At 33.1% G+C, this 23634-nt stretch overlaps 1 protein-coding gene across 1 annotated transcript; it reads left to right on the forward strand.

Annotated features, from left to right (window-relative positions):
- Positions 1 to 18170: 18170 nt before the first annotated feature.
- LOC108058249 (uncharacterized) lies at positions 18171 to 18407 on the forward strand. Its single transcript, XM_044392910.2, has one exon. It carries the CDS (start codon positions 18171 to 18173, stop codon positions 18405 to 18407), a length of 237 nt encoding a protein of 78 aa, XP_044248845.2.
- The last annotated feature ends 5227 nt before the right edge of the window (positions 18408 to 23634 follow it).

The raw sequence follows: 23634 nt of genomic DNA on the forward strand, positions 1-23634 counted from the left end.
CCTCCTGCTCCTTCAGTAAATAATTAAAAGTGAAAACTGCCAGCCAATGTGCAGTTAAATTTACCTTTGGCCAGCGACAGCACGGAATAGAACGCCAAGTGCTGCATTCTGTACTTTAGCTCGTTCGTCCTTTGTGCACTTCATGAATTCAGTATTCAAATTTCTCCAGCAGACCGAGATGTACTGCTGTTGTGAGCAATCTTTCTTGGGAATACATTTGGTTAAGGCCCACTAAGCGAGCATTGTGTTTCCAACCTGGGGATGAATATGCCGAGATGCTCCGAGCTCCAAACCCAGGAATTGATGCATGCTGTAGATGCACTTTGGCTGGCTTGAGGAGCAGGGAAGCTGCACGGCTCATCAGTGATGGCGAACAAAATATCGAATCCAGTCCCTGGCATTCTGCCGCTCAACAAATAAAATAAAATGAGTTCGCTGGCAACCGCTCTTTTTCGACTCAACATAGGAACCAGGGAAACCCGTTAGCTCCCCGGAACAAAATGGAGAATAATATACGAGCACAAACAAAATTCGCCGCCAACGTACAAAGGAAAAGTCCGTAAACTGTGCGAGAAATGCTCGCTTTGTGCCACTCTCTGGAGGATGTTCAGTGAGTGCACACACCCGCCAGTCAACCGAGAGCGAAGGAAACCAATAAGAAAAGAGTTGAAGGAGCTGCAGGCCCTAGGCACGCAAACGGCTGGATTTCAGCTTGACGAATGAGGGGATGGAACTATAAATCGATTGCTTACAAGCTTGCAAGCTACGTTAGGTGCACAAACCAGCCCTAATTGACAGGCACACGGACTTATTGCTTATACGCACCGATGCCGAATCAACTTTCCGTATCCTCGGTGCCACCGCCAGGAGCACTGACACCCCTACCGCATTTGCCTGCGGTCTGGATAACTAAATAAAAAGGATGCATGAATGAATGACCAGCAGCCCAGTGCTGTGGAAGGGCTCGTAGTTAGCATCAATCTGGACGAACAAAGGTCCTCGGCACACATTCAAAGGCATACGTCATGTGCAATTTGCTGGTGGGTGGTTAGATGCTGAGGTCAGCCAATCAAGTCTCTGTTTACGCAGGCAAAGCTGAATTTTAAAGCAACAGCTCAGCTGCAGCTTCTAGCAGGCCTTTGGCAAGCGAATCTCCTTGGGTCATACGAGTGGGAGAACAAAATCAAAAAATTACCTTTTGAAACCGCCAAACCGTTCACAGGTGCAAGTAGCATTTACTTGCCACAGAACGATGCAACATGCAATAATCATGAATTCGAGCCCAGTTGCCATTAAACAAAGCATGCATTTCCCTTCAGCCACAATAACCACTTGTGCAGCTGCAAAGAATAGAGCAGGGTTGCTGAGTGCTGGGCTGTGTTGTCCATTTACGTCAACAGCTCCATTCAAGCTGCTCACAGAGAGACAGAGGGAGTGTGCCAAGAGCTTGCTATTTGCCAAGCAGTTTCAGATAGATACATAGATAAAATTGAACTGGGATTTGGGGATTGCGCAAAAGTAACTGAGCAAATTTCCGCAGATAGTTAAGCTCAGAGCTGCTGCACCAGTGCCCGAAGTTGTGTCAGCGACCAGGCAAATTGAATGGTGATTCACGGGCTTCTACGCCGGACCAAAATGCCACCGAATGCTGGCTAAGCTGAGGCGATGTGTACTCTTCCTAAGTGTGTAGAGTGTGTGCAATTTAAAGTGCGCTTATAAACTAGGGTAAATTCATTCGACAATTAAAGATATGTCCAGAGGTTGGTGGTGCCATCAACCTGCACACCCACACACAAAAAAATTTGCTTGGTAAAATTGACCAACAAAGATAGTTACGTAACTATTAAAATTGTTACGTGTATTTTGTTTTTGCTTTGGATTTGTGTCTTTGCTAATTGTGTGTATTTTGTTGTTGTGAAATGACTATTTACTTAGTAGAATTGACCATTTTTCTGGTTGGGGCCTGTTTGACAATTATTACAGTTGATTTTCCAAGTTTGTTGTTTGTGTGCAATAGTCGAACGCAACGGACTGAAATTTACAACAACGGAAATGTCATCGACTCTCGGCGCTAGTTCACACCGGAAAGACAGCGATGCTTGAATTCGCAGCGCAGGACATGCACTAGATTTTTATTTTATAAAGATTTTTATACCCTTGCAGAGGGTATTATGATTTCAGTCAGAAGTTTGCAACGCAGTGAAGGAGACGTTTCCGACCCCATAAAGTATTTATATTCTTGATCAGCAGTACTAGAAGAGTCGATCTAGCCATGTCCGTCTGTCCGTCCGTTTCTACGCAAACTAGTCTCTCAGTTTTGAAGCTATCGGCTTGAAACTTTCCCAAAAGTCTTCTTTCTATTGCAGGTAGTATATAAGTCGGAACCGACCGGATCGGACAACTATATCTTATAGCTCCCATAGAAAGGGTCGGAAAAAAAATCGTTAAAAAAATTCTAGCTTCGGTGTTTTTTGAAATATTACCTTCTACTCTTGGAGATGTTATTTTTTATATATTTCTAAATTTCGAATTAAATATTTAAAAAATCTGACGACTATATCATATAGCTGCCATAGGAACGATTGGAAGATTAATGGAAAAGTAATAGGAAATAAATTCTAGCTTCCTTGGTTTTTATTGTATTTTCTTCTTCTCTAGGATATGACTCTTTTTAAATATTTTCGAATTAAAATTTTAATTTTATCAAAATCGGACGACTATACCATATAGCTGCCATAGGAACGATCGGAAAATTAATGGGAAAGTAGAAGGAAATAAATTTTAGATCCGTTGATTTTTATTGTTATACCCGTTACTCGTAGAGTAAAAGGGTATACTAGATTCGTGCAAAAGTATGTAACAGCTAGAAGGAAGCGTTTCCGACCCCATAAAGTATATATATTCTTGATCAGGGTCACTAGCCGAGTCGATCTAGCCATGTCCGTCTGTCCGTCTGTCCGTCTGTCCGTCTGTCCGTCTGTCTGTCCGTCTGTCTGTCTGTATGAACGCTGAGATCTCGGAAACTACAATAACTAGAAGGTTGAGATTTCCCACACATATTCTTTGGCTTCCTACGCAGCGCAAGTTTATTTTAGCCGAGCGCCACGCCCCCTCTAACGCCCACAATCGCCCATTAACGATTTTAAAATGGGTCCTGCGCCCACATCCTTAAAGATTTCCGATAAGTATAAATGCAATTTTGTTGTGTATATTTATACCTATCGAAATGTAGAAGACATTTTTCAAATCGGACCATTCATTAAGAAGTTATACGCAATCAAAATTTATATATCTATCTCCCTCGCACTCCCTTTAGCTGAGTTACGATTATTAGTCGGGACACAAACCCGACACAGCGTTCGCACTCCCTTTAGCTGAGTGACGGGTATTAGATAGTCGGGACACCAACCGGACTATAGCGTTCTCTCTTGTTTTCTCTTCTACTCTAGGATATGATTATTTTTAATATTTCGGAATTTCGAATATCGGAATTTAACAAAAATCGGATGACTATATTATATAGCTGCCATACACACAAAAAAATTTGCTTGGTAAAATTGACCAACAAAGATAGTTACGTGTATATTTTTTTTGCTTTGGGTTTGTGTCTTTGCTAATTGTGTGTATTTTGCTGTTGTGAAATGACTATTTACTAAGTAGAATTGACAATTTTGCTGGTTGGGGCCTGTTTGACAATTATTACAGTTGATTTTACCAAGTTTTTTTTTGTGTGTAGGGAAGGATAGAAAAATTAATGTCAAAACAAGAAAAGAAGCTAGCTTCGGCAAGCCGAAGCTTATATACCCTTGCAGATCATTCTATTAATTTACAAATCGCAAAAATGTTAAATTTCCCATTATTTCACATTATTTTTCGAACATTTCTATGGCAGCTATATGATATAGTAGTTCGATCTTTTTAAAATTAAAATCGAAATTTTGAAATATTTAAAAATAGTCATAACCCAGAGTAGAAGAGAATGTAATAAAAATCAACAAAGATATAATTTTTTTCCTAATAATTTCCATTTAATTTTTCGACCGTTCCTATTAGTTTTGGGTTGCTCATGAGTGAGTGAACAAAAACGAGTTGCTCACTAAACTGAGTGAGTGAACATGTTCCTTCGAACTTGTTCTTTATTGTTCCTTGTTCATTTTTGCTCACTTGCTCCTTTTTGTTCACTTGCTCAGTTTTGCTCTCTTACTTGCTCTTTTTTGTTCACTTGTTCAGTTTGGCTCTCTTATTTGATCTTTTTAGTTCACTTGTTCAGTTGCTCTCTTGCTGTTTTTGGCACAAAAAGTATTTTTTTTACTTTTAGGATGCATTTTGCACACGGTTTTACAGACAATGAGCTGTTTTCTCAGAGCCAGTGAAAAATTTAAGGACAGAACAAGTGAGTAAGTGAGCAAGTGAGCAAGTGAACAAGTGAACAAGTGAGCAAGTGAGCAAGTGAACAAGTGAACAAGAAGAAGTGAGCAAGTGAACAAGTGAGCAAACTGAGTGAGTTGACTCATTAAGAAAAAAAGAACAAGTGAACATGTTCACCCAAAAGAGCAGTTTTTACCCAACACTAGTTCCTATGGAAGCTATATGATATAGTGATCCAATTTTTTAAATATTTAATTTAAAATTCAGAAATATATAAAACAAGAAAGGAAGCTACCTTCGGCCAGCCGAAGCTTATATACCCTTGTAGATAAAGTAATGCTTACTCGGTGCAGTTCCAGGGATTCCAGATTCAGCGTTTCAATTTATTTAAATTTTGTTTTTAAGTAGTCAAGAATCAAAAGGCCTACTTCCTACAAAGTTACAATGAATTTTCTTACATTTGTTTGAATATTCCTATGGGAGCCTTAAGATATAGTGGTCCGATCCGGCTCGCTCCGACATATGTACTACCTGCAATAGAAAGAAGACTTTTGGGAAAGTTTCATCGCGATAGCTTTAAAACTGAGGGACTAGTTCGCATAGAAACGGACAGACGGACAGACGGACATGGCTAGATAGACTCGGCTATTGGTGCTGATCAAGAATATACATATATACTTTATGCGGTCGGAAACGTCTCATTCACTGCGTTGCAAACATCTGACTGAAATTATAATACCCTCTACAAGGGTATAAAAAATTATTCCCAAAAGTAGAAGGTAATATTTGAAAAAACACCGAAGCTAGAATTTTTTTAACGCTTTCTTCCTATGGGAGCTATAAGATAAAGTTGTCCGATCCGGTCGGTTCCGACATATATACTACCTGCAATAAAGTTAAGAAGTTAAAAATCACTAACGCAGAAATGCACATTATAGCACTGTGTATTTTATAAAAAATCGTGTATCTTATTCCTTTTGAATTGTGGCATACAGAAAAAATTTCGCCGAGAACTAAATGTAGCTTTTGAACTGTTAAAACACATTTAATATTACAGCTTAATTATCTTGGCCTTCTGTGCAAAAAAAAATGCATTGGTTGTGTCATGCCGTCTTGAGGGACTAAAACAAAAAATTTTATATTTTTAAGACTTATGGATTCCGAGATATTGCAGGTGACGAAATTGCACCTGTGACGAAATTACCCCACTCTCCCCTAGTTTTCTTTTACAGTATTTTCAAAGTGGAAAATTCATCAAATATTGATGAAAAACAAGAGAGAACGCTATAGTCGGGTGCCCCAACTATCAGATACCCGTTACTCAACTAAAGGGAGTGCGAAGGAGATGGAGATAAAAACTTTGATCCGCCGTAACTTTTTACAAATGGTCCGATTTAAAAAATTTCTTCTACATTTCGATAGGTATTGATAAACACAAGAAAACTGCATTTTTACATTTCCAAAATATTGAAATTTTTAGAATCGTATATTAGCGATTGTGGGCGTTAAACAACAAACTTGCGCTGCGTAAGAGCTCCTACACTCAGAAAAATAATCGCCCTTAATTTTAGAAAATCGCCCGTGATTTCAAATCGCCATTGAATTAAGAAAATTTTTCTAGATTATAGAAAAATTTTCTTAAGTTTATGGAAATTTGCCAAAAAAAATTTTATAAAATGAATAAGAATAGTTGATTTTTTTCTTGGATTAATGGCGATATTTTCTTGGATTAATGGCAATATTTTCCGGACTTTTTTCTTGAGTTAATGGCGAAATCGCCTTTGATTCAAGAAAATAAATACCTATTTTTTAGGAAAGTTGTGTAATTTTTTAGTGTTCTAGTATGGTGGCCTAGCTGTTAGAGGCGTTCGGACACTAAACATGTGTACAAAAGTCGCCGCGGAAACCGCGGTTCGACTTCACGCAGGGACGAGTCTGATTTTTTTTTTTTAATAGTTATTGTTTTTTTTTTTCGTATAAAAAATCTTTTGTTTTGGTTTTCCATTCACTAAATTGTTAAAACTGTTGTTAACAAGATTTAATTAAAGTAATTGTAATTGGTATACCAATAATACGACCGTTAACACTTTAGGCATATTAAGCCATTGCATTGCAAGAAGCACGCGTGGCCGAGTGGTTAAGATGTCTGTCTATGGTGTGAGCGGTCGCGAGTTCGAGTTCAGGTCGAGGTAAGAATTTTTCCTTAAGTCTTTTATATGTTTACAAAAAGTTTTTTCTGTACTTAAAATGCATTGTAATTAATAAACATTTATAATAATTTTGAATTTAAATTAAATAAATAAATAAATAAATAAAAATGTTTATGATTGTCACTAAAACATGAAAGGTTTCCTCTTAGTTAACAAACCTAAATGCAAAAGTGATAAAAAAATCAGTCGGACAAAATTAAAAAAAAGGTTATAAACAAATATACTTTTATTTTTCTATTTTTAAGAACATTTTTCTTAATTTTAGGGTTTTTTGCCGTAAAATTCAGAAAAATTGGTAATGATTTTTAGAAAGGCGAAACCGTAAATTCAAGAAAATTATTTCCCATTATTAATGGCGAATCGCCGTTGGCTGAAAATCATAGGCGATTTTCTTGAATCAATGGCGATTTTTTTTATGAGTGTAGAATCAGCATGAAGAATGTCAATCTTATAGCTTTTATAGTTTCCGAGATCTCAGCGTTCATACGACAGACGGACATGGCTAGATCGACTCGGCTAGTGATCCTGATCATGAATATATATGGTTTATAGGGTCGGAAACGCTTCCTTCTAGCTATTACATACTTTTGCACGAATGCAATATACCCTTTTACTCTACGAGTAACGGGTATAAAAATCTTTAAGTCAAAGATGCTGATGTAGATTGTTGACTCATGACGAAACTGTTAAATGTGATTATTTTTAACAAATAAAAAATATAATATAGCTCGTATGTCTTACTTGCTTCCTAAAATAAACTTATTTGTTGATTTTTACGGCAAATGAGTACGTTGCTTTTCAAGTGCCTTTAAGTGCCATCCCCAAATTAGTTCATTCCTTCAAAAAAAAATTCGTTGATCAATTTACTAAAAGCGTATACTGCCAACTCGGTGCGGTTTTGCCTTAGTTTTCGGTAATTTAAGTTTTAATTGAAGGCATAACTCGAAGTCGAGCTATTTTGAAGATCTTTGCTAAGGGAGCCCAAAAATATGCCGTACTTTTTTTCTTCAGGTTTTAGTGAACATTTTGCGCGCAAAAATTTGATTTTAGTGTGACTAACATCTAATATCTCCTTTTTACGTACAATAATCGATCATGGTATTTTCGAAATCTATATCTATCTATTTAATCTGGACTATGCAAATATAAATGTAGCATGCATTTGTGATGACTTGAGAATATGCCAAATTAACATTAAACAAATTAAAAAACCATATTTTTAAAACAATTTTTTTAAATAATTTGATTATAAAAATCTTAAGTGAAAACAAGAAAAAAAAAAAAAAAATTTTTAAATCGATTGTTTGATAAACGTTGATGTGGGAGCCTCCGAAAGTTGCAGTTTTTAACGGTTCATAAATCTTAAACGATATAATATTTTTTAGCGATGTTAATTTTTTTTAGTTTGTCTTATCTCATACTTTATCGTGAGTGAAAACGGCTTGAGTGTGCCTTCTAGTTATTTTTTTAAAAATAATAAACCGAAAAGTACGTAAAATTTTCCGGCTTTGGTCTAACAGCTGTAAGTTAGCAGAGGCGGCCTCTGTTGAAATTCCTGAAACGTAACATTGAAGATTGGCCTTCTGTTAAAGTATTCCAGAAAACACATTTTCAGTTTAACGACTTTAAAAAAATGGGTTTGGGTTAAAAATAGTGGTCAAATTCAAACACAAGAAAACTGCATTTTTACATTTCCAAAATATTGAAATTTTTAGAATCGTATATTAGCGATTGTGGGCGTTAAACAACAAACTTGCGCTGCGTAAGAGCTCCTACACTCAGAAAAATAATCGCCCTTAATTTTAGAAAATCGCCCGTGATTTCAAATCGCCATTGAATTAAGAAAATTTTTCTAGATTATAGAAAAATTTTCTTAAGTTTATGGAAATTTGCCATAAAATTTTTTATAAAATGAATAAGAAGAAGAATAGTTGATTTTTTTCTTGGATTAATGGCGATATTTTCTTGGATTAATGGCAATATTTTCCGGACTTTTTTCTTGAGTTAATGGCGAAATCGCCTTTGATTCAAGAAAATAAATACCTATTTTTTAGGAAAGTTGTGTAATTTTTTAGTGTTCTAGTATGGTGGCCTAGCTGTTAGAGGCGTTCGGACACTAAACATGTGTACAAAAGTCGCCGCGGAAACCGCGGTTCGACTTCACGCAGGGACGAGTCTGATTTTTTTTTTTTAATAGTTATTGTTTTTTTTTTTTCGTATAAAAAATCTTTTGTTTTGGTTTTCCATTCACTAAATTGTTAAAACTGTTGTTAACAAGATTTAATTAAAGTAATTGTAATTGGTATACCAATAATACGACCGTTAACACTTTAGGCATATTAAGCCATTGCATTGCAAGAAGCACGCGTGGCCGAGTGGTTAAGATGTCTGTCTATGGTGTGAGCGGTCGCGAGTTCGAGTTCAGGTCGAGGTAAGAATTTTTCCTTAAGTCTTTTATATGTTTACAAAAAGTTTTTTCTGTACTTAAAATGCATTGTAATTAATAAACATTTATAATAATTTTGAATTTAAATTAAATAAATAAATAAATAAATAAAAATGTTTATGATTGTCACTAAAACATGAAAGGTTTCCTCTTAGTTAACAAACCTAAATGCAAAAGTGATAAAAAAATCAGTCGGACAAAATTAAAAAAAAGGTTATAAACAAATATACTTTTATTTTTCTATTTTTAAGAACATTTTTCTTAATTTTAGGGTTTTTTGCCGTAAAATTCAGAAAAATTGGTAATGATTTTTAGAAAGGCGAAACCGTAAATTCAAGAAAATTATTTCCCATTATTAATGGCGAATCGCCGTTGGCTGAAAATCATAGGCGATTTTCTTGAATCAATGGCGATTTTTTTTATGAGTGTAGAATCAGCATGAAGAATGTCAATCTTATAGCTTTTATAGTTTCCGAGATCTCAGCGTTCATACGACAGACGGACATGGCTAGATCGACTCGGCTAGTGATCCTGATCATGAATATATATGGTTTATAGGGTCGGAAACGCTTCCTTCTAGCTATTACATACTTTTGCACGAATGCAATATACCCTTTTACTCTACGAGTAACGGGTATAAAAATCTTTAAGTCAAAGATGCTGATGTAGATTGTTGACTCATGACGAAACTGTTAAATGTGATTATTTTTAACAAATAAAAAATATAATATAGCTCGTATGTCTTACTTGCTTCCTAAAATAAACTTATTTGTTGATTTTTACGGCAAATGAGTACGTTGCTTTTCAAGTGCCTTTAAGTGCCATCCCCAAATTAGTTCATTCCTTCAAAAAAAAATTCGTTGATCAATTTACTAAAAGCGTATACTGCCAACTCGGTGCGGTTTTGCCTTAGTTTTCGGTAATTTAAGTTTTAATTGAAGGCATAACTCGAAGTCGAGCTATTTTGAAGATCTTTGCTAAGGGAGCCCAAAAATATGCCGTACTTTTTTTCTTCAGGTTTTAGTGAACATTTTGCGCGCAAAAATTTGATTTTAGTGTGACTAACATCTAATATCTCCTTTTTACGTACAATAATCGATCATGGTATTTTCGAAATCTATATCTATCTATTTAATCTGGACTATGCAAATATAAATGTAGCATGCATTTGTGATGACTTGAGAATATGCCAAATTAACATTAAACAAATTAAAAAACCATATTTTTAAAACAATTTTTTTAAATAATTTGATTATAAAAATCTTAAGTGAAAACAAGAAAAACAAAAAAAAAATTTTTAAATCGATTGTTTGATAAACGTTGATGTGGGAGCCTCCGAAAGTTGCAGTTTTTAACGGTTCATAAATCTTAAACGATATAATATTTTTTAGCGATGTTAATTTTTTTTAGTTTGTCTTATCTCATACTTTATCGTGAGTGAAAACGGCTTGAGTGTGCCTTCTAGTTATTTTTTTAAAAATAATAAACCGAAAAGTACGTAAAATTTTCCGGCTTTGGTCTAACAGCTGTAAGTTAGCAGAGGCGGCCTCTGTTGAAATTCCTGAAACGTAACATTGAAGATTGGCCTTCTGTTAAAGTATTCCAGAAAACACATTTTCAGTTTAACGACTTTAAAAAAATGGGTTTGGGTTAAAAATAGTGGTCAAATTCAAACACAAGAAAACTGCATTTTTACATTTCCAAAATATTGAAATTTTTAGAATCGTATATTAGCGATTGTGGGCGTTAAACAACAAACTTGCGCTGCGTAAGAGCTCCTACACTCAGAAAAATAATCGCCCTTAATTTTAGAAAATCGCCCGTGATTTCAAATCGCCATTGAATTAAGAAAATTTTTCTAGATTATAGAAAAATTTTCTTAAGTTTATGGAAATTTGCCATAAAATTTTTTATAAAATGAATAAGAAGAAGAATAGTTGATTTTTTTCTTGGATTAATGGCGATATTTTCTTGGATTAATGGCAATATTTTCCGGACTTTTTTCTTGAGTTAATGGCGAAATCGCCTTTGATTCAAGAAAATAAATACCTATTTTTTAGGAAAGTTGTGTAATTTTTTGGATTAATGGCGATATTTTCTTGGATTAATGGCAATATTTTCCGGACTTTTTTCTTGAGTTAATGGCGAAATCGCCTTTGATTCAAGAAAATAAATACCTATTTTTTAGGAAAGTTGTGTAATTTTTTAGTGTTCTAGTATGGTGGCCTAGCTGTTAGAGGCGTTCGGACACTAAACATGTGTACAAAAGTCGCCGCGGAAACCGCGGTTCGACTTCACGCAGGGACGAGTCTGATTTTTTTTTTTTAATAGTTATTGTTTTTTTTTTTCGTATAAAAAATCTTTTGTTTTGGTTTTCCATTCACTAAATTGTTAAAACTGTTGTTAACAAGATTTAATTAAAGTAATTGTAATTGGTATACCAATAATACGACCGTTAACACTTTAGGCATATTAAGCCATTGCATTGCAAGAAGCACGCGTGGCCGAGTGGTTAAGATGTCTGTCTATGGTGTGAGCGGTCGCGAGTTCGAGTTCAGGTCGAGGTAAGAATTTTTCCTTAAGTCTTTTATATGTTTACAAAAAGTTTTTTCTGTACTTAAAATGCATTGTAATTAATAAACATTTATAATAATTTTGAATTTAAATTAAATAAATAAATAAATAAATAAAAATGTTTATGATTGTCACTAAAACATGAAAGGTTTCCTCTTAGTTAACAAACCTAAATGCAAAAGTGATAAAAAAATCAGTCGGACAAAATTAAAAAAAAGGTTATAAACAAATATACTTTTATTTTTCTATTTTTAAGAACATTTTTCTTAATTTTAGGGTTTTTTGCCGTAAAATTCAGAAAAATTGGTAATGATTTTTAGAAAGGCGAAACCGTAAATTCAAGAAAATTATTTCCCATTATTAATGGCGAATCGCCGTTGGCTGAAAATCATAGGCGATTTTCTTGAATCAATGGCGATTTTTTTTATGAGTGTAGAATCAGCATGAAGAATGTCAATCTTATAGCTTTTATAGTTTCCGAGATCTCAGCGTTCATACGACAGACGGACATGGCTAGATCGACTCGGCTAGTGATCCTGATCATGAATATATATGGTTTATAGGGTCGGAAACGCTTCCTTCTAGCTATTACATACTTTTGCACGAATGCAATATAACCTTTTACTCTACGAGTAACGGGTATAAAAATCTTTAAGTCAAAGATGCTGATGTAGATTGTTGACTCATGACGAAACTGTTAAATGTGATTATTTTTAACAAATAAAAAATATAATATAGCTCGTATGTCTTACTTGCTTCCTAAAATAAACTTATTTGTTGATTTTTACGGCAAATGAGTACGTTGCTTTTCAAGTGCCTTTAAGTGCCATCCCCAAATTAGTTCATTCCTTCAAAAAAAAATTCGTTGATCAATTTACTAAAAGCGTATACTGCCAACTCGGTGCGGTTTTGCCTTAGTTTTCGGTAATTTAAGTTTTAATTGAAGGCATAACTCGAAGTCGAGCTATTTTGAAGATCTTTGCTAAGGGAGCCCAAAAATATGCCGTACTTTTTTTCTTCAGGTTTTAGTGAACATTTTGCGCGCAAAAATTTGATTTTAGTGTGACTAACATCTAATATCTCCTTTTTACGTACAATAATCGATCATGGTATTTTCGAAATCTATATCTATCTATTTAATCTGGACTATGCAAATATAAATGTAGCATGCATTTGTGATGACTTGAGAATATGCCAAATTAACATTAAACAAATTAAAAAACCATATTTTTAAAACAATTTTTTTAAATAATTTGATTATAAAAATCTTAAGTGAAAACAAGAAAAAAAAAAAAAAAATTTTTAAATCGATTGTTTGATAAACGTTGATGTGGGAGCCTCCGAAAGTTGCAGTTTTTAACGGTTCATAAATCTTAAACGATATAATATTTTTTAGCGATGTTAATTTTTTTTAGTTTGTCTTATCTCATACTTTATCGTGAGTGAAAACGGCTTGAGTGTGCCTTCTAGTTATTTTTTTAAAAATAATAAACCGAAAAGTACGTAAAATTTTCCGGCTTTGGTCTAACAGCTGTAAGTTAGCAGAGGCGGCCTCTGTTGAAATTCCTGAAACGTAACATTGAAGATTGGCCTTCTGTTAAAGTATTCCAGAAAACACATTTTCAGTTTAACGACTTTAAAAAAATGGGTTTGGGTTAAAAATAGTGGTCAAATTCAAACACAAGAAAACTGCATTTTTACATTTCCAAAATATTGAAATTTTTAGAATCGTATATTAGCGATTGTGGGCGTTAAACAACAAACTTGCGCTGCGTAAGAGCTCCTACACTCAGAAAAATAATCGCCCTTAATTTTAGAAAATCGCCCGTGATTTCAAATCGCCATTGAATTAAGAAAATTTTTCTAGATTATAGAAAAATTTTCTTAAGTTTATGGAAATTTGCCATAAAATTTTTTATAAAATGAATAAGAAGAAGAATAGTTGATTTTTTTCTTGGATTAATGGCGATATTTTCTTGGATTAATGGCAATATTTTCCGGACTTTTTTCTTGAGTTAATGGCGAAATCGCCTTTGATTCAAGAAAATAAATACCTATTTTTTAGGAAAGTTGTGTAATTTTTTAGTGTTCTAGTATGGTGGCCTAGCTGTTAGAGGCGTTCGGACACTAAACATGTGTACAAAAGTCGCCGCGGAAACCGCGGTTCGACTTCACGCAGGGACGAGTCTGATTTTTTTTTTTTAATAGTTATTGTTTTTTTTTTTCGTATAAAAAATCTTTTGTTTTGGTTTTCCATTCACTAAATTGTTAAAACTGTTGTTAACAAGATTTAATTAAAGTAATTGTAATTGGTATACCAATAATACGACCGTTAACACTTTAGGCATATTAAGCCATTGCATTGCAAGAAGCACGCGTGGCCGAGTGGTTAAGATGTCTGTCTATGGTGTGAGCGGTCGCGAGTTCGAGTTCAGGTCGAGGTAAGAATTTTTCCTTAAGTCTTTTATATGTTTACAAAAAGTTTTTTCTGTACTTAAAATGCATTGTAATTAATAAACATTTATAATAATTTTGAATTTAAATTAAATAAATAAATAAATAAATAAAAATGTTTATGATTGTCACTAAAACATGAAAGGTTTCCTCTTAGTTAACAAACCTAAATGCAAAAGTGATAAAAAAATCAGTCGGACAAAATTAAAAAAAAGGTTATAAACAAATATACTTTTATTTTTCTATTTTTAAGAACATTTTTCTTAATTTTAGGGTTTTTTGCCGTAAAATTCAGAAAAATTGGTAATGATTTTTAGAAAGGCGAAACCGTAAATTCAAGAAAATTATTTCCCATTATTAATGGCGAATCGCCGTTGGCTGAAAATCATAGGCGATTTTCTTGAATCAATGGCGATTTTTTTTATGAGTGTAGAATCAGCATGAAGAATGTCAATCTTATAGCTTTTATAGTTTCCGAGATCTCAGCGTTCATACGACAGACGGACATGGCTAGATCGACTCGGCTAGTGATCCTGATCATGAATATATATGGTTTATAGGGTCGGAAACGCTTCCTTCTAGCTATTACATACTTTTGCACGAATGCAATATACCCTTTTACTCTACGAGTAACGGGTATAAAAATCTTTAAGTCAAAGATGCTGATGTAGATTGTTGACTCATGACGAAACTGTTAAATGTGATTATTTTTAACAAATAAAAAATATAATATAGCTCGTATGTCTTACTTGCTTCCTAAAATAAACTTATTTGTTGATTTTTACGGCAAATGAGTACGTTGCTTTTCAAGTGCCTTTAAGTGCCATCCCCAAATTAGTTCATTCCTTCAAAAAAAAATTCGTTGATCAATTTACTAAAAGCGTATACTGCCAACTCGGTGCGGTTTTGCCTTAGTTTTCGGTAATTTAAGTTTTAATTGAAGGCATAACTCGAAGTCGAGCTATTTTGAAGATCTTTGCTAAGGGAGCCCAAAAATATGCCGTACTTTTTTTCTTCAGGTTTTAGTGAACATTTTGCGCGCAAAAATTTGATTTTAGTGTGACTAACATCTAATATCTCCTTTTTACGTACAATAATCGATCATGGTATTTTCGAAATCTATATCTATCTATTTAATCTGGACTATGCAAATATAAATGTAGCATGCATTTGTGATGACTTGAGAATATGCCAAATTAACATTAAACAAATTAAAAAACCATATTTTTAAAACAATTTTTTTAAATAATTTGATTATAAAAATCTTAAGTGAAAACAAGAAAAAAAAAAAAAAAATTTTTAAATCGATTGTTTGATAAACGTTGATGTGGGAGCCTCCGAAAGTTGCAGTTTTTAACGGTTCATAAATCTTAAACGATATAATATTTTTTAGCGATGTTAATTTTTTTTAGTTTGTCTTATCTCATACTTTATCGTGAGTGAAAACGGCTTGAGTGTGCCTTCTAGTTATTTTTTTAAAAATAATAAACCGAAAAGTACGTAAAATTTTCCGGCTTTGGTCTAACAGCTGTAAGTTAGCAGAGGCGGCCTCTGTTGAAATTCCTGAAACGTAACATTGAAGATTGGCCTTCTGTTAAAGTATTCCAGAAAACACATTTTTAGTTTAACGACTTTAAAAAAATGGGTTTGGGTTAAAAATAGTGGTCAAATTCCCCATAGTATACTGTATCATATAGCTGCCAAAGGAACAATCGGAAAATTAATGAGAAATAATAGGAAATTTTTGCGATTTGTAAATTAACAGGAATGATTCTCAAGGATATATAAACTTCGGCTGGCCGAAGCTGACTTGCTTATACACAAATAAAATCAAGAAATAAATAGAAGCCCCGCTTAGAAGACAAATTTACGAATTGAAATAACCTAAAATGTTGACTACCCAATCGGGCCTTTCCGCATACAAACTATATTCTGGGGTATCACAGAAATCCTTCCCAAACAAAAATGCACTCATAAAAAGTCTTTTCTAAATTTTAGAAAATTGCCTTAAAAAACTGCCTTTAAACTGAGAAAAATGTTCTATTTTCATGTCAAATTTGACATAAATTCAGTGCAAGTCATCATTAAAAATATTTGTTGATGGTAAATTTTTCTATTATATTTTTTGGCGGTTTTTAGGCGTGTAATTTTAACGAAGCCATTTAAGCCAGATTGTTTGTGTTTGTTCCAACTTTTTCAACTTTGTCAAAGGGGAACTTCTTAACTTGTGAATGGATCCCAATGAAAGTTAAAGGGCATTATATTACCTTTAAAATGAGTATTTGATGGCCAAAATCGGTTTATCACAACGCAAGTTGGAAAAATAAAAAAGTGTCAAAAAGGTTTTTTACGCTTTAAAGAAAATTTTTACCATACAATTTTAATTGCCCTTTTCTTAATTAGAAATATGTACCTTACTGAAAAACAAAGGTTTTCTTAAGTACGTAATTCATTGATTTTTCTTGTAAAAATATACGTCAAAAAATTTTGTTTGGACGACTCTTTGTTGGGTTAAGTACTAGCCCTTAAAATGAAGGTTTGAGACAGGCAGTGCTTTTCGTGGCAGAGGCGTACTTACAAATCGGCAAAGTCAAAATTTATAAATAAATCCATGTTTTTGTGTGTTTGTATCAGGAAAATAAAACACACTGTAAAAAACTTGTGTTATTAACATGTTAAATGTCAAAATGTTAGGTGTGTAAAAAATTGTATCCTACATATGTTAGAAACATAAAAAACACACACATGGGCGGTTCTTTTACAAACCGAACGGATTTGGTCAAAAAAAAAATGTCATCTTTTTGTTTTGCCCGAAACTTGAAAATTTAAATCTCCGGTTGTAGTAACGATTGACTTCGGATTTCTTTATTTCTTCTTTACTATTTTTTTGTATTTTGTAATTTATTAAACATTTTTTAATATATATTTTTTAATTTTTAAAAAAAGTTTATTTATTAAAAATAAAAAATTATAATATTGAATAAATTTTTTTATTAAAATTAAAATTTTTAAATTATTGTTTATTAAATGGACGGTTTAATAAATATTTGGAAGTTTTTAATAGATTAAAAAATGACTTTTTACTTTTTGTCAATCAGAAATTGTCAAAACAGTTAAATGTTAACTTTTAATCATTAAAAGTTGTTAAAGGACTATTAAACGATGAGAAAACATGAATTCCATAAGGATTCGATAAGAGTGAGAGAGTAGACCTACATGCTGCGACGTTTTTTCATAGAAAAAAGCCGAGGCCTTGTTAAAACAAAGGGCATAGCAGACTTACCTACTTACACTTCAAAAACTTAAAAAAAAGTGGTCTGGCCGGGTTGTAGAAAACGTCCCACGAAACTACTTGAAATCTAGTTTTTCCTTTCTTTGACACTTTTGCACCACCTATAAAATTATGATTTTTTTTTATTAATTCAATGGTTAAAAGACACAGGAGCTGTAAAAAATTGGTGAGGTTGCCAAAACTTGAAAGTGGTCAACATTTTTTTTGGAAATTTTAATCGCGGACCTATTTCTTATCCCTTTGATTTCTCATCACTAATTTTCAGTTAAGCGTTTCCGTTGGTCAGATATAAGCTTATATACATTTTTGGATTGCAGACGATTACTCCTCAGCCAAATGTCCAATAGCTTTGAAAATTGGTTTACATATGGACAGTATACTGTCCTTCTAATTATCTACCATCGCTGATTCAAAATGTTTAAAAATCGCTGGGGGCCGTTTTTCATAGGTAAGTCTGCTATGCCCTTTGATATTTAAAAAACTAAACATGGCTTTACCTTTTTGACAAAAACCGATTAAAACTAACAATATGGCGCATATGTTAATGTTACAAGTTAATGGGAATGATCTGCAAGGGTATATAAGCTTCGGCTGACCGAAGCTAGTTTCCTTTCTTGTTTTTAAATGTCATATTTTCGTGCTTGTTCGGAATGTAGGAGGAGCAATAAATAGCTCTAATAAACAAATGGAGAAGTGCTACATTTACTTAAAATCGTATTTTTAAGAAATCTGTCTAAAGCCTTTTAACCCTCACCAACACCAGTTCAGGAACCCACTCACCGACTTCCCCTCGACCTAAAATAACAGCCAATAAGGGGCGAAACTGATGTGCGGTTTTGGTTTCATGGCTTACGGTTTTGAATGCTGCCATCGGTCAATTGATTTTTCACTAATGCCATACATTGGCCAACCCAAAACCAAAATAAAAGTGAAATGCAAAGCATTAAAAAAATCAGAACTTAAACGCCAAAATAAACAATTTGTCAAGCGTCTATGTCTGTATGCGTGCGAGTTGTTTGAAGCAAACAATCGTCGAGAAAGAAAGAAAAGAGCTTATGTTTGACATGAAATTAAATTGCTACCGAAATGGCAAAATGGACACACGGTGGACAATAAAACTAAAATAGGATTAGTTGCGGTCTGTGCTTAATTTCACAGCGCGAAATGCTGGCTCGGTTTCGGAATGGTTTTAAACAATAACGCGACAATTGAAAATAAACAGTGAGCGATGTGGATTCCCTTCAATACAGCATCGGGAAAAATAAAGCCAAACTATTTTCCAGGGACCGTAAATAACAGTTATTTGAGACTTTTATTTTAAAAGGCCTACTGAGATTTGTTCAATTTTTCATCCACAATTTTACTGGTTCTTATTGCACTTTATAGACATGGACAAATAACAGTTAATTTGCTTTCCAGATTTGTTAAAATGCATATGCTTTGTGGACAAGAGTAAAAAATGTGTTATTTTTTACGTTTAAAACAAAATATCACAGTAGTCTTTTTAAAATAAAAGTCTCAAATAACTGTTATTTACGGTCCCTGCTATTTTCAGAAAAATGGACCCAAATATCGACTTCAATTTTTATACCCTTGCAGAGGGTGAGGGTAATGATTTCAGTCAGAAGTGTGCAACGCAGCATATTCTTGATCAGCATCACTAGACGAGCCGATCTAGCCATGTTCGTCTGTCCATCCGTTTCTACGCAAACTAGTCTCTCAGTTTTTAAGCTATCGGGATACAAATTTTCCTAAAGTCTTCTTTGTATTGCAGGTAGTATATAAGTCGGAAACGACCGGATCGGACAACTATATCTTATAGCTCCCATAGGAAGGATCGGAAAAAAAAAGTTAAAATAAATTATAGCTTCGGTGTTTTTTGAAATATTACCTTTTACTCTTGGGAATATTATTTTTTAAATATTTAATTTATAATTTCGAATAAAATTTTAAAAAATTGGATCACTACATCATAAAGTTTCAATAGGAACGGTCAGAAAATTAAATGGAAATTAATAGGAAAAAAATTATATCCTTGTTGATTTTTATTACATTCTCTTCTTCACTGGGATATAGCTTTTCTTTAACATTTCAAAATATCCAAAAAACGAAAGCAGCTACACACAAAAAAAAAACTTTGTAAAATAATTGTCAAACAGGCCCCAACCAGAAAAATTGTCAATTCTACTAAGTAAATAGTCATTTCACAACAACAAAACACAATTAGCAAAGACACAAACCCAAAGCAAAAACAAAATACACGTAACTATTTTAATCGTTACGTAACTATCTTTGTTGGTCAATTTTACCAAACAAATTTTTTTGTGTGTAATATTTCGATTGTTTTACCATATAAGCAAGTGAATCTGAATTTAATGTTTTTGTAAGTTAATACACACAAAAAAAAACTTGGTAAAATTAACCGTTATAATTGTCAAATAGTCCCCAACTACAAAAATTGTCAATTCTACCATGTAAATAGTTACTCTTACGTAATAAGCAAACGTATGGGTTACTATAAAAAATAGTTACGCAAGTGTACAAAATGGTTGAATGTGCCCAAACCATAAATTGTAGTTAACTTACTATTTTATAGTAAATATACAATTATTTGCAGTTATTTCAATATGTAATATTAAATATAATAGTAGGGTCTAACAAAATTGTTGTATGCAAATTTACACTTCCTGTTATTATTATGTTAAAATATTTCCAAAAAATTATGCAACATCTAACAAAATTTAAAAAAAAATATAATTTGCAAATTAAAACAAGAGAGAACGCTATAGTCCGGGTGTTCCGACTATCAGATACCCGTTACACAGCTTTAGGGAGTGCGTGGGAGATGGAGATATAAAACTTTGATCGCGCATAACTTTTTAACGAATGGTCCGATTTAAAAAAACAAACTTACGCTGCGTAGAAAGCTAAAAAATATGTGTGGGTAATACCAACTTTCTTTCAGACAGACAGACAGGTCATAGCTAGATCGATTCGGCTAGTGATCCTGATCAAGAATATATATACTTTATAGAGTCGGAAATGCTTCCTTCTAGGAATGGATGATGGCTTTTTTTTTGCATCAATGGCTCACTAATTCTTAATTATTTTGAGTCGTACGAACTAGCGTTCTTAAAGTCCTACACACAAAAAATTTTGCTTGGTAAAATTGACCAACAAAGATAGTTACGTAACTATTAAAATAGTTACGTGTATTTTGTTTTTGCTTAGGGTTTGTGTCTAATTGTGTGTATTTTGTTGTTGTGAAATGACTATTTACTTAGTAGAATTGACAATTTTGCTGGTTGGGGCCTGTTTGACAATTATTACAGTTGATTTTACCAAGTTTTTTTTTTGTGTGTAGTAATTACAAATAATATTACATCGCTGCATTCATATATTGGTATACAAATGGTTTTTTGTAAGATGATCAAAAACCACTAATATAGCAAGCTGTGCAATGCACACTGGGCCAGAAAGTACATTTTTTGGCCAAAAATCTGTAATTTCTTTCCTAGGACACTTAGAGGTATGCAGTTTTTTGCGTTTTTTTTCTTAAAAGATTGAACTTTCCAACGAACTAAAAGTAAAATTTCTTGGAATTTTATATGATATAGATAATCCTAACCAAAGTCGGAAAATTTTACGTACTTTTCGGTTTATTATTTTTCAAAAAATAACTAGAAGGCGCACTCAATCCATTTTCACTCACGATAAGGTATGAGATAAGACAAACTAAAAAAAATTAACATCGCTAAAAAATATTATGTCGTTTAAGATTTATGAACCGTTAAAAACTGCTACTTTTGGAGGCTCCCACATTACCGTTTGTCAAACAATAAATTAAAAAAAAAAATTTTTTTTCTTGTTTTCTTTTAAGATTTTTATAATCAAATTATTAAAACAAATTGTTTTACAAATATGGTTTTTTTTTAATTTGACATATTCTGAAGTCATTAGAAATGTATGCTACTTTTATATTTTCATAGTCCAGATTAAATAGATAGATATAGATTTCGAAAATATCATGATCGATTATTTAAAATCAAATTTTTGCGCGCAAAATGTTTACTAAAACCTGAAGAAAAAAAGTACGGCATACTTTTGGGCTCCCATAGCAAAGCTCTTCAAAATAGCTCGACTTCGAGTTAAGCCTTCAATTAAAACCAGAGCTTGCAAGGTTCGGTCAACCTTTTCAAAGTGTTAGGAAAAATCCTGTCACAAAAAACCCTATGACAACTGGGAGTGAGCTAACCCCTTAAAAGGGTTTTTACCTCTTTGACGAAAAATGATTTTAGATGCGACTAAATAAGTACGCTACCTAAAATTTACTCGTTCGGCCCGCTTTAGGAAATATTTAATATCTACACGAAAGTTTTCTGTTGTAGCGTGCCGAACGAATAAATTTTAGGTAGCGTACTTACTTAGTTGCATCTAAAATCATTTTTCGTCACAAAAGTTGATATCAGAACTTTTGTACGTTGAAAGTGCGATCGTCACTAGTTTTTTACCTCGTTAAGAGGTGTTTTTATTTGATATCAGAAGTTTTTGTTTGTTTACTTTTGCTCTCATAGGTGCTAATATAAACATTTAAATTTAAATTGGTCATAAATCAAAATTTTTAAACTATTGTATTTTAACGAATTAATTTTAAAAGGGCGTTGAAGTATTTCAAAATACCTTTTAGAACTTACAAGCAAACGAAATGTAGCTTTTTTTTTTATTTTTTTCCAGCTAAAGTAGCGGCTTTTTTCAAAAGTCGTAGAGCAAAAGATTCCTATATGGAACTCTTAAGGGCAAATTTACTGATTCCATGACCCTAAAATACAGTTCGGATACCCTCACACAAAATGCAATACTCAGGGAGCGTTAGTAGTTCAAGCTTGCAAAAGTGGCTTTTTTCGTATAAAAATAAATTTTTAACGTGATTTTTTACAGTAATGTGTTATATACCAAAATTTAAGGAATCTCAAGGGCTATACAGTTTAAAGTTTTAAAGAAAATCGTTAGAGCCGTTTTTGAGAAAAATAAAAAAAGCTAAAAAAAAGTTTTAAAAAATTGTCTTTTGTTCATATCTTTTAACCATTACATTTACACAAATTGCATATAGAAGGCGTTTATAGCATTTAAAAAAAAACAAGAAAGGAAGCTAGCTTCGGCCAGCCGAAGCTTATATACCCTTGCAGATCATTCCTATTAATTAACAAATCGCAAAAATGTTCAATTTTCTAATATTTCTCATTAATTTTCCGATCGTTCCTATGGCAGCTATATGATATAGTCGTCCGATTTTGATCAAATTAAAATTGAAATTCGGAAATATTTAAAAAGAGTCATATCCTAGAGTAGAAGATAATACAATAAAAACCAAAGAAGCTAGAATTTATTTCCTATTACTTTTCCATTAATTTTCCGATCGTTCCTATGGCAGCTATATGATATAGCCGTCCGATTTTGATTAAATTAAAATTGAAATTCGAAAATATTTAAAAAGAGTCATATCCTAGAGTAGAAGATAATACAATAAAAACCAAAGAAGCTAGAATTTATTTCCTATTACTTTTCCATTATTTTTCCGATCGTTCCTATGGCAGCTATATGATATAGTAGTCCGATTTTTTAAATAATTAATTCGAAATTCAGAAATATTTAAAAAATAACATCCCCAAAAGTAGAAGGTAATATTTCAAAAAACACCGAAGCTAGAATTTTTTAAAGTTTTTTTTTTCCGATTGTTCCTATGGGAGCTATAAGATATAGTTGTCCGATCCGGTCGGCTCCGACATATATACTACCTGCAATAGAAAGAAGACTTTTGCGAAAGTTTTGTCCCGATAGCTCAAAAACTGAGAGACTAGTTTGCGTAGAAACAGACAGACGGACAGACGGACAGACGGACAGACGGACAGACGGACAGACGGACAGACGGACGGACAGACGGACATGGCTAGATCGACTCGTCTTGTGATGCTGATCAAGAATATATATACTTTATGGGGTCGGAAACGTCTCCTTCACTGCGTTGCAAACTTCTGACTGAAATCATAATACCCTCTGCAAGGGTATAAAAAAAACGAGATGCAGCACAAGTCTGTAGCTTTAGTAGTATAGAAGTTACGGTATTCCGGATTTTAGCTATTTATAGCTGTTTTCCCGCTAAACTAGCGAGTTTTTCCAGAAGTGGTAGAACAAAAGTTTTTTATATCGATATGATGAACGTCATATCAAATTTTCAAAACTTAAAAAACATGTTTTGGACAAACTGACAAACAGAATTTAATTTTCATTTT

This window comes from Drosophila takahashii, chromosome 2R, assembly GCF_030179915.1.
Source record: "Drosophila takahashii strain IR98-3 E-12201 chromosome 2R, DtakHiC1v2, whole genome shotgun sequence".
NCBI classification, from domain to species: domain Eukaryota; kingdom Metazoa; phylum Arthropoda; class Insecta; order Diptera; family Drosophilidae; genus Drosophila; species Drosophila takahashii.

What these genes read in the sequence shown, in the direction of transcription:
- LOC108058249 (XM_044392910.2), top strand. Translation starts at nt 18,171, where the DNA reads ATGTGCGGTTTTGGTTTCATGGCTTACGGTTTTGAATGCTGCCATCGG.